The 17,148-nt window shown below is 41.0% G+C and overlaps 1 protein-coding gene across 1 annotated transcript in view; it reads left to right on the forward strand.

Moving 5' to 3' along the window:
• LOC309675747 (vascular endothelial growth factor receptor kdr-like) overlaps positions 1–12,575 on the forward strand; it is a 136,166-nt gene extending 123,591 nt beyond the window's left edge. The window contains exons 29-30 of the mRNA XM_082488119.1: positions 2,580–2,674; positions 11,998–12,575. Coding sequence (XP_082344245.1) covers positions 2,580–2,674; positions 11,998–12,208 — 306 coding nt within the window. The 3' untranslated portion in view covers positions 12,209–12,575. The remainder of the gene's footprint in view (positions 1–2,579; positions 2,675–11,997) is intronic.
• Positions 12,576–17,148: the final 4,573 nt, after the last annotated feature.

Raw genomic sequence — 17,148 nt, forward strand, 5'->3', positions numbered from 1 at the left:
TTTAACCCTGGATTTTCCTCACCCTAAATGATCATATTTATAGCTAGTTTAATGGCACTGCAGAGTGGGAGTGTTGAAAGGTTTCATTTTCACTCCAGTGGAAAACAAAAGCTTGTTTTGTTACAGAATAATGGTTGTGCTTGTTGGCTTCCTCTGAAATGACAAGTTGCATGGGTGGAGGGTTTTTGTCCTGTTTTTCCTTCCTTATTAAAAAACAAAACAACAACAACAAAAACAACAACAAAAACAACAACAAAAACAACAACAACAACAACAAAAAAACCTACCCAACTCATGAATTTCCTCTATGGTTCAGGTGCTCATTGGCTGCAGTGCCATATGCAGTCCACACCACTTGCCTCAGTGACAGATTTTGTTCCACTAAAGAGGGTTCTTTGTAACACATGCCTGTTTGAAGCAGATTGAATTTAGGGAGGAAGCATGAAGCCTGCAGGAAACCTGCTAACAGAGGAAGAGGGCCAGTATGAGATGGCTAGGGCCAGCAACAGAAAAGAAAGATGTGTACAGTTTTATAGAAACAAGCCAGTCTGTCTGCTCTGCTAGTCAGGGAACCGTCCCCACGCTCCAGCTACGACTCCCTCTCGGACAGACAGACATTCCTCAGACCAACTCTCTCTAACTACAACTCGTCCCGGACATATTTCATGTCCTTGACAAATATACGTATTTCTCATCTGTTTTCTTGTTAGCACAAAGCGATGCCCATTATTCCCTAGTGTTTTGCCAGATGTAATTTCTGTGCCTTTATCAGTGCATCTTAGGGATTGGAAGGCTTAGAATTTTCTCTGGCTCCTGCATCTTTCCTCTTGCGGGATAAAAACCGGTCCCTCTGATTCACACAAAGACATTTACTAGATAGATCTGGTATCAGTAAGAGACTACTGCTGCCAGCATGAGCATTACTTTCCTAAATGCTCCCTGTTCATGGCATTTTAAAGTAAGTCCTTACATGAAGGGGGAAAATCTCAAAAAAGGGCAACGATACATTAACAGATCAGAAATAAATGTGGTATTTCAATGAGGATCTTTTAAAGCAAAATTATGGTGTGATATACTTTTGGACAAAGTAAGTGCATTTGGGTAACTAAAATTATCTTATCTATCAAGACATTAATACTGATTAAGTCATCATTTCAAATAGTTGCCCAGGAACTCTAAAAGTGCTCTACCACATCTTCCTGCAATTGTGCTACTTATCTGTAGTCTCTGTTGCTATTCTTTTAACAATTCTTCTGTAAGCAGAATGCAAAGCAACACTCAGATAAATTCTTTCTAGACCCCATATTTTAAGGGGAAATAGTCAAGATAAAAACCAGAGAGAAAAGCTGGTCTCTACCGAGGTTTTGACAGACCTAATTAATTTAGGATTTTACTTTACACTTTGAAAATAGTTTTCTAGACTGATCTTATTAACAGCTGATATATTACCAAAGCATTTATAAAAAGGCTTTTGCTTTTCATTTATTGTTTGCTGGGATTATTTTTTTCTGTTTCCATCAGTTTGACTAGTCAAATAAGATTAACTAGAGTTTCACTTCCCATGTTGAAGTCTTTTGCTTTCTTGGTTTTGACAGACAGGCCGACATGCAACGTTCCGGCATCACAAAATATTTCAAATGCAAAGGATCCCCCCAGAACATTTAATATTTTTTAAATGACTTAAAACGAGGACTGTGCATATCTGTGAACTTGTGTAGCACTTAGCACAGTAACAGCTTGATCTTAATTGCAACCTCAAGACTCAACTTTAAGTGCAGCGGAATCACAACCCCAACTTTAAAACTACTCAAGACAGTTTCGTTGGACAGCTCATAAAAAAATCCATAACCAAAGTACAATGAGCTTTTTAGGCTATATATCTTTGCAAAGCACCCGGATTTGCCAAAATGATACTGAACTCCCACTTCCTTAATGTTTCAATGTTTCTAATAGTGTATTTCTAGTAGGTATTTAGGGTACTTTTTCCCTGAGGAGCCTAGCCAGTATTATTGGTTATATTCTTTATGAATTTCTGTCCTTTCATATCTCAGCTATCCTACCTAGATGGTATCCACGTTTCACACTTAATATCAATTTCAAGCTTGAAAATGTCAAATTATTTTTTGATATGTTCGTTTTAAGGTTGCTCTTTCAAAACACAGCTCAAAAACTTTATGGTCACAAAACCGAGGCAAATGTGCTCAGGCTAAGTAGCAGCATTATCAGGAACAGTTAGATAAAAACTGATAACATAGGCGCTGATAAGAGAATATTCTGAAGAATGGGCTTAATTTCATACATCAACTAGACATATCTATGTGTTAAGCACTTTACTAAATAGCACACAATTGAGAGTTTTGACGCATGTGCCCCCCAGGTTGTTGGTTGGAATCTTGTGATTACATAGAGTAGCTGGTAGCTCCTACACCAGTTCCAGTGCACAAATATCAGTATATAACACTACAATAAAACACCTACGTATGGCCACCTTGTTGGCAGTCTCTTCCTGGTAACTGCATAGACAGGGGTCCCCAGACTCTACAGCCCACTGACACTCTGCTCTTCCTTTTGCTACTCAGGAGTCGGACAGTGGGATGGTGTTAACGTCAGACGAGATAAAGAGCCCAAAGAGGCTGGAAATCCGTTCTTGGCCCTATGGGATCATGGCTCTGGCGTAAGTACTTTTTGGTATTTCTTTTTAAGACAGTGTCCCATTCAGAAAAATGCTTCCAAAATTTGCAATTTTGGTTCTGATTCCAAAAGGAAAACTGTTAGACTATGTAAACAAGCTAGAAGGAGAAGCAACTCCATATTTTAGTCCTATAACTGAAGGACCGTGGTTAATGTATTTTAAGATCAATAAAGTTATAACGTAAACTTTGCTTCCAGAAAGAAGCTGAACACAAAACAGAGTTGCAGGTCTCTGAAAGGAATGCTGCACTGTTGCATTTAAGTTACAGGAAGGTTAATTAACATGAAAAATGTTGATTCACGTGATAAAAATGAAAACTTATTTCATCAGCTTTGAGCACATAATGTCTCATCAATCAATTTAACTCTTCTTCCAAAATGCCAAGTTGCCTTGTGATTCTGAATCACATTCAAAAAACCAAGGGAGCACTCCTTAGGGAAGCTGGTGTCTCCTCTTCATGATCTGATCTCCTGGGGCAGAATATCCTGCACATGGCAAATGACAGGAGTAAAAGAGCTGAGAATATACATATCTACTTCAGCTGTTTCTTTACTGCCTCTTCAGTGTTCTCTTTTACTGATGGAACAAAGTTTGAAGAACTTGATTTATTAATCCAGAAAATAATATTTAGAATTGTACCAGTGTCTAACAAAGCTATGTTTAATTTTAGACATACAGAAGAACCTTTGCAATTGATGGGACATGGGAAAAATAAGGCGGCATGTATAGTAAAGAATAGTACAAGCACTGCAAAGCATTTACCAGACCCGTGACTCCTACATTTGCTTTGTCATAGCTGTGAAGACAGTCCTATGGAGAAATCCCTTAATCCTACCACCTTCATGACCCTAGGAATTATACTATGAATTATATTGTTCATATTTGGTTTACAAATAGAGGCTGTGCCAGTGTTTGCTGTATGTTTATCCATTCATAGTACAGACAATCACAGAAGAATAAAAGCAGATATTTAGCTTTTAGCTAACAGTTAGCTCACGGTTCTTTACATTTCTGTAACAGTCAGGCACAGGCAGAGAGCTGACCTGGTAGTGACATAGGTCTCCTCTACCTTCCTAGAAAAGTATAATAACAATAGTAACCCATTTTACTGATTCAAATGTCAACTTGTAGAATTTCAAAGAATAGCCACCCAGATTATTAAAAAAGAAACAATTCTGTAGCAAGGAATTCCATATCTATTCAGTGAATTAAGAAAATTAGACTTTTACTGAATTGCCTAGATTTTCTCTGAAATCTATTAATGAGATTTCTATTAGTTTCCTCTGTATTAAACTCAATGATCTTTCCCACCACAGGAATTGCTTGTTCTACATCAAGTCACTATTTTTTTACATTAAAGAGAAATTATAGATGAGAAAAAAATGGTGCAATTTATCCCTAGTATGGGAGAGTTCACATGAGAGTGCATAGTCAGAACCTAGCAGTATTTCAGAGGGGCTAACTCCCTCACTCAGAGAGAAAAACAAGATCGAAGGAGATTGCATTGTCTTTTCAGGCTTTAGAACCATAAATTCCTAGATGTTTGAAGGCACAAAAGAAGAAAGGGGGAAAGGGAAAAGGTTACGTAAGGATGGTTAGAGAGCCTTGCAGCACTAACAGGGAGCATTCAAATGTTACAGATTCTGCTGGATAGGAGTGCGAATTCAGGAATAAAGTTGTTCAGCACTATTTCCTCTGTAGCACTGTCCCAGGGTTGTACCTGTTGGGGGATTAGCAGAGATCTAGATACGGTTCCACGTTTTTATCCTAGGCACACGCTGAGAGGATTTCTGCACAGCACAGTGCATTGCTATGGAGACCAAATGGCACCAGCGCTAAAAAAAGGAGCTCAAATGTCAGGAACTGCATTACTATGATGGGTAAACCTGGGTTGGTTTACCTCTCTTTTCTGCATGATGTCATGTTGACACAAATCCAACACAGACACACACGCACAGCCTCCCTGACGGGATTTATCCTTCTAAAGATTTCTGTAGATCACCTCTGACTGCTGTTTCCCCTGCTGCATTTCCCCCGTTTGGACAAAGAGTTGGCCGAGGAAGGTTCTCTCTCTCGCCCTCCCAGGCTTTCTGCTGAAAACAGAAAAATGAACATCCAGCCAGATGCAGAAACACAAAAATTCCATAACAGCCTGTTCTTTCGAGATTTCCAGGAAAACCTTCTGAACTGCTATCAGGCCCACCAGGAATGAACGTGAAGTAACACGACTCTGCTGGGTTCAGGGAATCTCTGCCTGACCCACACCATCTGGGGCTCTCCCCATGTACAGTCAACACTTCCATAGGGATTCCATTCATCATGAGACACCTGACACTTTCTGTGCCAGCCAGACCGCGAAAGACCATCTTAACAGAGGTCTGCTATCAAAGCAAATCCTGCAGCAAGCTGTGTTTGTTGTCTCCTTATTCCCAGGACCTTAGCTACCATTGAATGGACAGAGATGTGTTTTTTCTTGGCCGCATCTTCATTGAGTGTTTGAGGTCCAGCTGAGAAAGCTATTTTGTCAGCTTCTTTTTCTGTTCATCTTGCAGACTATCATTGGCACAAATAACATTTTTTACATAGTCACAGAGCATCCGATGCCCTCTCATTTGAGGACATGAAACCCCTTGGCGCTCGTGCACTGCTAACTTGAACAACAAGCCTCAAAAGCATATAGAATAGCCTAGGAGAGGTCAAAAGAGAGTGCTGGTTTCATAGGGGAGATAAAGTCACCCTTGTTAATTGTGTATCTCTCTCTATCAAAAACATTTACCCTGGATTCTTTTCAAACAGTCTTTCTTTTCTAAAACAAAACCGTTCAAAGACTTAGCATGTTTTCTAAACCAGGGTGGCTGCTTTTATTATTTTTGCCAAAATCTTTCTGCTTATTTATCTTGCATTCATTTCTCTGTCAAGTTTAAAATTTGGTAACACTAGACACCATGGAGTGTCAGTGTCAAGAGTTTACTGAAGATGAATCTGATACTCTGGGGCTGGGACCTCTGTTAGACTGGACTAAGCATTTCTGAGCTCTAAACATTTATACTGCTAAAGTATAAAGTCACAACAGTAGCTGTAGTGAGAGACAGAAAGATTGACCGCAATAATGACACTGGAGTTAGCATTCAAGGAAGCGCATTCAACATAGAGGGGATTTAATGATGGGATGACTCTGGTGTCAAGTGTCCTCTCATAATATTAACAAGCTACTGCCAAGCACGGCTTTAAAATTCTCCCAGAGACTCTATAATCAAGTTATTGTTTAAAATTATAACAGGTTTGATATCTGGTCAGTTGTCATCCCTCCATCCCTTTCCCTTCTCCCCCCCCCTCCCCCCCAGTTACCCTCAGTTGCTCTGAAATTACTTATCTGGTTCTGAGCAAGTCCCATAACACCAGCTGATACACTCTGGGCTCTGGACACTGCATCCAGATCACATCACTGAGGGCTCCGCCTTTGCCAAAGCCAAACTGGGACTAAGGCAAATCAATAATATTGAAACAACCTGATTTTGCTGAGGAGCATCGGGCATTCATGTCCAAATGCAAGGTACCCAACAAAAACGCTACCCGGCTGATTGGGCTAGAATCCTTTTGCACCATCTCTGAAAGATGAGGCATGGAAATGTTGGCTCCATAAGAGAACTTAGTTTCAGAAGATTTTTTGTCTATGATGAGTGCACTGAGATGGCAAATCTACTTACTGTTGTGTCATGCAGCACCTTGCATGATGATCTGACTTGAGCTCTCCAAAATATAAGTAACTTTGAATGAGTAGCTACTTGGGAGTTCTGTAAGCCCCTTTTTTCGAGGATTATGCTATATGCTTACAGTGGCAAGGACTAAAAGGAGAATTGTGAAAGACTGTGGTCCCCAGCTTGGTTTTGACTGCAGTGCTTTGCATCTCACTGCATTTTGGGTGTTGGAGCTAGCGTCAGGGCCAGCTGACCAACTTTGCCACACATGCAAGGGGACGTGTACTTAATGAGTGGGTGACTTTGGCCCCTTCAAACTTTATTCTAGCTGTACTTTGTATTTAGAAGTATTTCAAAACAATGAATTCTTGATCCCCTTGAGTGCTCTGTGCCAGTAGACTATTGATGCACTGATACTGCCAGAGGGGAACCCAGGATTAAATTCTTACTGCACAGCACCCCGTCGAAATTGTATTAAAGCAAACTGTGAATCAGTCATAACTACCAGAAGAAAAAATAACCCTTTTATTTCTTTCCTTGCAGAAAAATTTTTTAAAAATTAATCACTCTTACTCTGTGCCTCATTAAACACCTATGAAAGCTGTTATAAAGCCCTGAAGCTCCTACATGTTATTACGAGATGTGGTCATAAGACAAACTGCTCCACTTGGCAACGCTCAGCCCAATTTCTCATCTTTCCCTAAACACAGCTTCTGAACAAGGCCAGGACTTCTACAAGGGCACAATAGTCTATTAGTTTTTCCTACTGAGGGCAAGATACTTGGACATCTATTGCAAAGCAGTAAGTGCTGCTCCACAGCACTGGGAGTAAGTGCTACACTTGGTACTGTAGCCCATCACTGGATCGGGTGATTTTCTTACAGTCATCTCTCTTTCTCCACGGTCCTCCTCAAGTCATTGACCCTGAGATTTAGGCTAATAGAAACTGGCTCCGTCTTACTTAAATAAACAGCTCCAGTAATGATTTCCCACCTCTTTGATGATTTCAGTATTTTTCTACCTCTAACCAAAATCTCTGGTTCATACGGTAGGATGAAAAAGTCTCATTAGCTAATTTAGGCCTTCTAGCTGTTACAGCATTATCCTCTGTGGTATCTTCTCAACAACTTTGACACCTCTCCAGAAAACTTTAAAAAGATTGCGAAAGATTACTTAATATTCAGGTTAACTTTTCCTTCATCTAGTTTAATTCCTAGACTTTTCAGCTTCATCTGTACAAGGAAATCTGACACAGCACAGTAAAACCAGGAACTGTTAATGGCTCTCGCTACCCACAGTACTACACTAAAACGCACTTGTCCAAGCCTGTGTCTGGGTCCTGAGACCTACTAACTATATTGTGGCCCCACACAGGCACACTCCACGTGCACGCGATAGCACAGAGCCCAAGCTCTGTGGTAATCGGGCTGCTTTATACAGTCCTATTTACAGACCGGGCAGGCTTTCAGTTACCAACACCGGGTCCACACCAGTAGGTTTCTCCACCTCATTTTGTTTTACATGCAACAGACTCGACGCTGGCACCAGGCTCAGGGACACTATAGAAATACAGCCTGAAGTGTAGCAGGATTCGCCAGTAATTATGAATGTCACTTTTAGTTGATTTGCCACTACCAATTTGCATTCTTCTAATCTTCTAGAGTGGGCTCCTCCAGCGCTTTCATCTTTATTGCACTTCTCCCCGTAAATGTTCCTAGCTTGTAGGTATTTTTCTGAAAGAGAGGGGTCCAGCGCTATGCCTTGGCTAACTCTAGTCTCAGGCTATGACACAAGGCCGAAGTCAGCTCACCATGTGCTGCAAAACATGTTTCCCCAGCCAGCTCTCCACAGAAACATGCCCTTTAGGAAAAAGGGTCCTTTAGGTTACAAAATCTGTCTTAGGGCAGGAAATGGCAGTGTTCAGATTCTCATCTTTGCCTTTACCCTGCCCCAAACGGTACACATTCTTGCAAGGACAAACAAATTTTCAGGTTGGTCATTGTGTAAAATGTGACCAGCTTGGGTCCGTGAGCAAATGTGTTTCAGCTGAATGTCACAGTATTCACACGCCGAATCGTCAGTATTGTGCTGTGGTGAGAATACTAACAGTCAAGTGAGACTGGGCTGAGACATTCACAGTTATGAGCAGATTTATCAAAACAGAACATCTCTTTTATCGCCTCCTGCAGCTGCAGCACTCAGAAGTCAGGCAGAGGCAAAATCAGTAAGGAAATACCTTTTGGGGCAGTGTAATGCCCCAAAGGATTGAAGCACTGAACCAAGTAATGGCTAGCTTTTAATGAAATTATTTAATTACATAACCATTATTAACTTCTGTAGCTGCATAATTGTGTGATTAATCAAATCTAATGTCTTCAGTCAGAAAATGTTTATCGGTGGGGCTCAGGGAGAATTTGTCTATCTCATACAGGGTAGTACAATTGGCTCGGAGCATAAAGGGGTTTTTGCTTTCCCCTGAAGCATCAAGCACTGACCACTGCCGGAGGCAAGACTGATGTCTGATTCAGTGTGGCAGTTTCTATGTAGCAAATGAGATTTCAAGGACAGACAGCAAAGGGATGCTGCAGTCTCATTTTCCAATATGCAGTCCGAACGTATGTACTGTTGCTGAGCATGAACAGAGTATATTGAAGTGTCAGTAATACAGAGCATTAAAGGGAAAAATGCAAAGACCCTTGGATAGCTTTAATTTAGGAAATGCATTTAGATGAAAGGAATAGTTTTGAAAGTTAATTACATTTTGGTCTTCCATAAGACAGCTAATGACAAAACTTGCTTCTGACCTAACTCATCAGCTTTATGTCTTTGGAGCAAATATTAGATGTCAGCATTTAAGAGTCCTTCTTCAAACACCAGCCTGATTTCAGTGATAGGCAGAGTTATTCCCAGATATCCAGTCTCCTGACCTACAGGGGCAGAAACTTCACAACAACACTTGCTGGGAGTCTACACAGGTCTGAAAATTTCCCATTGTGTGGCCAAACTAAACCCTAATAACATTTCTTTTTCTTCTGCACTCTGAGATATGCAGGCTGGGGGCCAAGTTAAACAGATACTTTCAAGCTTCTCTCTGTCTCCACTGACAACTTTAATACCTGGCAAATTAGAAGCCAGAGCATCCATGGAATTGTCTGACACGAGTCAATAGAACTGAGCAACAAAAAGAAAAATACATAAATAAACAGTGAAGTAAAGTTGTGGTCCCATTGCTCATCCCAGGGAAGAATTTATCTCCAGAGAAAGTGCGTGTGTATAGAAAGGGACAGCTGCCAAATGTATAGTGTACAGAAGAAGTTTCCACTCACATTTTTCTCTGGACAAAGAGGAAAAACTTAGATTGTGAAAGCAGTGTGCCACATTTTTGTTGAAGTTCTCAGGGTTACTATTTATTTTAGAATTTCTGCTTTGCCACTCCACAGGTTTGGCTTCAATGCCTTGTGCAGGTCTAAAAGCACAGTAACATCAGCTTTAATCTATAATCTCTGCCTTTGCATTTTAGAAGTCACAGAACCCAAGTTTATTCTGTATGTGTGAGACAAGGTGGGCTGGCTCCTATAACTCGGGGGTCCTGGGTTCACTTCCTAGAGACGAAGCTGGAGATGCAAACATGCTATGGCAAGCCACCACAGCACACTAAAATGAAGCCAACTACAAAGCAGCCAATCTCCCATTGCAGTTGATTAGAGTCGCAGCTGTTTGTTACATCTGAATTTGGCTGAATGTCTCAGCTCCTGGCTTAGAATGACTGGCTTCACAGACTATGATACACAGGATATCACCTACTCCACACACTCCCCCGAGAAGAGAACTACAGGGACAGATAATTTACTGATGGACCCTACAGGTCACAAACTAGTGTTCTACTCAGGCCAACGCACCACACACTCATGACCTTTCCAGAATTAGCAAAAATTTTAAGTGAAGATACTGACTCTAGTTCTGCCAGCCAGACTGAGAATATCTGCAGCTTGTGGGAAAACTGAAGCTTTTGACAGGTTCCAGATTCAGACGCAAGATAACACAACTTCTAAAGTCACAGGAGCATAATCTAGCAAGACATATTTACCCTTTCATAGCCTAAAGGAGCTGGGCCTACTGTATATTACAATTCTATCATGCCAAACATCAACCTGCTCTTAGGCCTGCAGCGGTTCTCTCTGCTGTACCATCACAAAAACGTGACAGCACACACACAGCTGGTGTCTTGGATCTGCTACTTTTCCTATTCATGACTTTTGTTGCCCGTCCTCCAATTACTGTATCTGTCTCTTAGCTCTTGTTTTGTTTCTTGGAGCAGAAACTGGCTTTGCTTTCTTTCAAAAGCACTACACTCTGAATCCATGATCAACTGTTGGGTACTGTAAGCACTGCAGCAGTACAAATAAAATAAGTGTAATGGATTATACAATTATTTGATGACCTGTTGATTGTTCGGATTTGGTTTAGGGTCATTAGAATGCAGCTTTATGCTCCTTTAAACACATATGAAATATATACACAAAGTGCTCGAGCACTGCCTGATTTCAAACTCTCCCGGGCACATTCGTAAGTCATTCTGAACTGAGACGTGAGCAATGCCATAATCAGTCTGTGAGTGAGGCTTATCCCAAACAGATGCATGTTAAAGGATCCCTAAGCAAAGTGGAGATGTGCAAAAGCCATTCTCACATTGGGATCCTTTGGAGAACCAACCCTAAATTATCCAGACCTCTTCCAATGAAAACCTCAGATGGAAGAAACCAGGCTTAACAAAACATGTAGGGTCCATTTTTAAGGCAGCCTATGAGAGAGAGTACCTTTTTTTTCTCCTGCACAACACTTGCTGTTCCTCAAGGTCACCTTGCAATACAAATCCTCTCCAGGGTTCTCCTACTTTTAACATTGAGGTTGCTCCATGTGATGTAAGTTGCTTCTCTCCCACTGCCTTCATCACCTATAATAAGAGAAGACAGCAGAAAATGAAAGCTGGCTCTCTTTAATAGCATCAGTTACAGGCCAGCAGTTGTAACGTTGAAAAGCGCTGCCCTTCACTGACGTACTGCTCGGTAATTTTAAAGGGCTAGAGAATATAACAGAGATTTCGCCCTACACCGCAAGGGGTAGTGTTCAACACACACTCTTGCTTTCAGCATAATTTTAAATTGGAGTCTGTCAAAGATTATTCATTATTTCATCCTTTATTATACTTAAAGAAAAGTCATAGCCTTCAGTTCTGCTTTCAGAAAAGTCAAATTTTTACTGACCTGTGTCAGAACAATGAGAGAGAATAGTATTGTATGTATAGGACAGGGGCATTTATAACTAAGATATATATAGTGCAGTGAAATGAGGTAAGCTGAAAAGACAGAGCAACAGGACTCCTGGATTTACTCCTAAATCTACTTTAAAACACCAAGTTATTTGAAATACCTAATTCAGTTCCCTTATCCAATCTGTAAAATGTCACTGTCTTACACGATGCTGCAAAGGTAAATTGAAATGCTTTATATTTTTTTTTTTTTTTAAATAATTCTGACCATTAATTACACATTGAGACAAAACCTTATGGAGGCAGGGTCAATACATTATACTGTTTGTTCTCAACAGGCGGAGAGCTGTTAGCAAGAGCAAAGAATCCATATTATCTGACAATGAGCGTGAGGCTGTCAAATACCAGCCAGCAGTACAGGTAGAAGAGGACACCATGGACTTCACACTGGAAGACTCTGTTCTCCTTCCTATGGATCCCAACCTGGAATGCCACAGCCCACCTCCAGATTACAACTCTGTCATTCACTACTCGGCACCTCCAGTGTAATCAGCCCAACACAGGGCATCATGCACCTCCCAACCATGCTAGATTTTTACATGCCTCTGTGCCTGGATAAAAAGGCTGAGTAAAAACGGAAGGGAAATCTGACAGGACAATGGTTCATATGTTTCTTCTGGCACATCTCTGATGTGAATAGAAACATTTTAAGAGCATCTTCTTTGCTATCTTTAAAGGCCTATTGCAACATATGCAGTAAATTAAAATTCTGTCTATCAGAATCAGAAGTAGGAGCTGTAACCCAGAACTGCCTCCACTCCCTTCCTCCCCTGGCTGGGACTCTTCATTGGCATTTGCAGATTTACAAGTTCCTTCATTCAACATTTTACTCCATAAGAGTCTCCAAGAGTCATGTCAAGCTAGTTGTGAAAACAAGATTTGTTCTACTGGTCCTGCGCACATCCTGCAGGGATTCTTTAGTACGATGCTGTAAGGGATCAGTTGAAAACAACAGACAGACACGCTAACATTTTGGTTTTGGAAAAAAATCCAAAACTGAAACATCATTCTTAACTTGGGATCTCACCTTCCATAAATATTTTGGAAATATTTTGAAATCCAAAATATTTTTATTACAATTCGTGATTTAATACTTTCCACTGCCTATAGGATGCACTCCTAAAAATGACATGGCAGAGAGAAAGCAGACAGTACTCGGCAGACTGATCTTTTGGGCCATCAGGGCGTACAGTGGTTACATCTGCTTCCCTTTGTTCAAACAGCAATTTCTTTAGCATACATGCAATAGGGAACCTTGATGGAGATGCATCTGTAATGATTACAAGGCAAAATCACTGCCTTAAATAAGAACCTTCTTAAGCTTAAATAGACAGAATTTCCCAGCGCACATGCACATGTTTGTGTGAACGTGCATAAAATACTCATTAACAACATGAGAGTTACACATAAATGCTCATACACCCTTGAGGCACCAGCAGGGTAGCAGCATTTTTATCTTTCCTTTCTGCACACAGGCTATTTACTAAAAAGAAAAAAAAAAAAAAGGCATTTCCTTTGGATTCTGTGGCAGATGCCCAACAGTTTGATCCAGGGAATACTAGCCCATACTGAACTGTAAGCATATGTGACACATATTTTTCTCTGACTGTCCTGCCAAGGTAAATATTGGTATGATATGCAATGCCCTCTGCATCTAAACCCTTCATGGGTTCACAGTAATTCAAAGCTTTTATTGCAGCCTAATCACGCAGGACTGAATGGATCACAAATTCTCACCTTTGAGAAATTCAAAGTGTGTTGCCCCCCACCCAAAAGCTGTGTGTGGCAGCGACTGTTGTTCTGCGAGTATGTATACCCAGGTCCCATGCATACCCCGTGCATACTCACAACTTCAAAAATAAGCAAATAATCCTTGTCATTTAGTGTGCTTTGTAACAATCAATCAGAGCTGACTTCAGAAATCTAGGAAGGGAAAAAGCATCTCGGTTGCAAGTATAAAAAGCAAGGGTGAGAAAGACGTTCATTGACAGTCAAGGCTATAACCTCCTAAGCTATAAGCCTGGATCCGTGAACGACTCCCTCTGTGCAGTTTCTTCCAAGGTCTGCACAACCCTTTCCTTTGCTTCTTAGACTTGACACTGATTTGGCTTCTCCGGAGAAAAAGAATTTTTCTTCATGATTACAAACTAAAGGAAGAAAAAAAAAACCCCAACACTTGCAATCCAATTATATTACCTTGGCAAAGACAGCCTAAACACCCTCGGGGCAGTGAAGAAAACGTTTCTGGATGATCAGTTACAGTTGGTTACATTGAAGTAAACACAAATAAGCCTCAGGTATTATCAAAGGGGGAAATAAATCTCCAAACCCCATCCCGTGTTAACTGTGAATGCTAAAGCACCTGAAGTACGGGCTCCTGGGAACTGCACTTCTCCTTCTCCTTGACTTCAAATTCAATGTATTAAGGAAATCACCTGCAGTGACCGACGAGCCCCTTGTTCATAGCGGACCTGCAGATAGCTGTGGTCTGTAGTTGCTTTATGGCCTTTTTTGCACTTCTTTGTATTTTAGTATCTATGTATTAAGTAGAGCTGGTCATATCACAGAAGAAACTACTGGCAAAGAATTCATCCAATGAGCCCCAGAAAGCTCATTGGATCAGTTTTTCATCAAACAGTAAATTAACTATGTATAGCTCTGATCAAATAATCAATCGCTTCTCTTGGAAATAATTTATTCAGGTGGCAAAAAGAAAAAAAGGTGCAGACAGTTTGTCTGGCTCTACTGTTAATGGCATCAGTGTGAGGTGGTTTGTTATTGTGTCTTGTTCTGTAGGGTAAGAAAATGACAGTGTTTAAAAACCTTTGCTTATAAACTTTAAAATAAGTGCATATAGGAAAACACCCTGCAAGTATGCTCTCTATTTTGAAAAAGAATGGGAAACACTGCTGTGTGAACTGTCTGCGTCTAAGAGAGCGGAGTATATCGTCTTCCCACTTTATCAAGGATGAAGCGTAGAGGTTTCTCTGAGCGCAGAGGAACGTGAAGCATGTTTCCTGAGCGGGACCAGGCGGACGCTGATGGAGCGCTGGCAGCCAGGTCCCTTTCTGGCTCTCGGTAATACACATCAGCCCTTCTGCAGCGCATGAGATGATGTGGAAACAGAGCGCAGGCTCAAGTGCTCGAGCCACGTTTTAAAACACTGGTGGCACTGACAGTCCCCCAAACACTGGGGGCTCCTCTGCAGTCGCAAAATCAACAGCCGTCTTGAGCCGTATCGACGGCCATCGCTTCAGAGAGCACAGACACCCTCCGAACCTGCGACAATGGCCTTCAACTGTGCTGGAAATAGCAAGTGACTGATGTTTGGGCAGCTGTGTTTCCAATGTTTATTTTGAGTGGAAGATTTTTTCCTCCTTATAGTAAATGTAACAAGCAAAAGTATTGCCTGAAAAGTATTATTGAACATATGTCTTCTATTTTATTTACTAATATTTTGTTTGTCTTTCTCTCTCCTCCCTTAATTTAATTATTGTTCTTTTCTTACAATGATGTATATAGTTTACCCAGTAGAAACAAATATAGTGATTCATTTATATGGTAAAAATTGTAACATTTTAGTCAAAAGAGAAAAAGATACCCAGACATAACAGAGTTAAGTATTGTTACTAAACATTTCACTAATGCTTGCAGGCCAGGCTCCAGTTTACAGTACCCCACTAGCACCATTCATAGCAGTTCTCCTCTTGGCTGTGAGTATCTCTGTCTCTCACTTACTCTCCACGTTATTTAGTTTCAGTTAGGAAACAGGGATCTGGAGGAATCTGGCAGGATTATCTCATTCCTGAAGCATCACCGTGCAGCTCATGGTAAGGGCGAGGATCTTCCACTGCCTGTGTGTTAATTGAGGGCTGGTGTATTGGATAGAGGATCAGAAGGGGCCAAGTTGTTTAAATGATGTGATGTTTGTTATTTTTTTCAGACTTCTCAGGGATTCTTACTCGACTCCTGTCAGCCACCTGCTTTATCTAACCTGACTGAGCTCAGTGGTATCTGGTATTAACACATGCCTTTGCTTTCTTTAATGGTGTTTACTCCTACTGGTTTTGTCCTCTTGTAACCCCAAAGAATTAGGGCAAAGGACCTCAGAGCTCACCACAGAAATGGGTTGTCGTCTCTCTAACAATCACCTGCCACACAGGTGTCCCAGCATAAGTGCCTTCACCTGCATGTTATTGTGCAGGCTGGTGTTTTTAACAGTCTGGTTTCCTATTTTCTCTTTTTAGTACATTTCATCTATTTCTTGATATTTGTTCTTCACAGTTCCTTTGGGTTGCTTTTCCTGCCTTTTGAATAAAATCAGGTATAGGACTCATTTCACTCTGCTATTTCCTGTATCTTCTACGCTTGCAGAGGCTGAACTAGATAATCTAAAGCAAGCTTTTTTCACATTAAAATTTTTTCCGATATAGGTAAGGAAAACTAGTTTATATTGATTTGTCTGGAAGCCTCTCTGTATCCTTCCCTGAACGGGAGAAGCTTCTTAATCTATTGATTTTTCAAATTGGTATCTGGAGCAAAACAAAGGTTGGTGACTATCTATGTGAATCCCATCTTTCTCCCGAGTCCTTTCTCAAACAATGAGGTTTCTTTTAGGTTCTTCCAAGTTATCCTCACCAGGGGGGTCCTAACCAGGATGCTGGGCCCGCACCACCTACTCAGGATATCATGGAAGGTCAGATAAAAACCTAAAGTCTGGGTAACGGTCTCAAACAAAACCACTGAAATTTGAACCCACTGAGTGCTGAAGATGTATACATTTAGGGCTGCCTGCAGGTGTAAACTGCTCTGCTTAAAATGACCCACTAACACAAACACTTGTCTCCAGTTAGCCTGCTTGGCAAATGCCTAGGATAACCTTGAGCATCCGGGCGCTTCTTTCTTTGTATTTATGCTCTTGTATACTGTAGGAACGTTAGTCGGCGTGTAAGCCTGTAACTGGCCAGTCAACAGTTTATGACTTATCTTCTCAACAGTCCTTCACGTTGAGCGTTGGCACTGCCTTGTCACGTCCTATCTTGCTTTACAAATTTGATCTGGCCCTATTCCCTCTGTAAGGGTGTGGTCTTGGGTCAATGGTCCCCAGCTCCCATCACCACCAACTGGACAACACCAGGAAATGTTTGCAGGGAAACACCACTACCAAATAGCTACATAACAAGATAAAGCATTACTGGGTTTTCCTGAACACAGGAGTTAGCCAGCATCAGTATCATACTCAGATGATAATACAATTTTTTTCTTATCATAAAGGGAATAGAAAATACAGAAGGCAGCAATAATTCTTTTGCCTCTCCCTGCAAATAGTAGTGGCCAAACCCTGAGATGCATTTTCCTGTTTTTCTACTGTGTCACAAAAAAACAGAAAGAATTTTGCTGAAGTAATGACACCAGCACCACCTTATGCA

This window comes from Vanellus vanellus (genome assembly GCF_965231255.1).
Source record: "Vanellus vanellus genome assembly, chromosome: 10".
NCBI lineage: Eukaryota > Metazoa > Chordata > Aves > Charadriiformes > Charadriidae > Vanellus > Vanellus vanellus.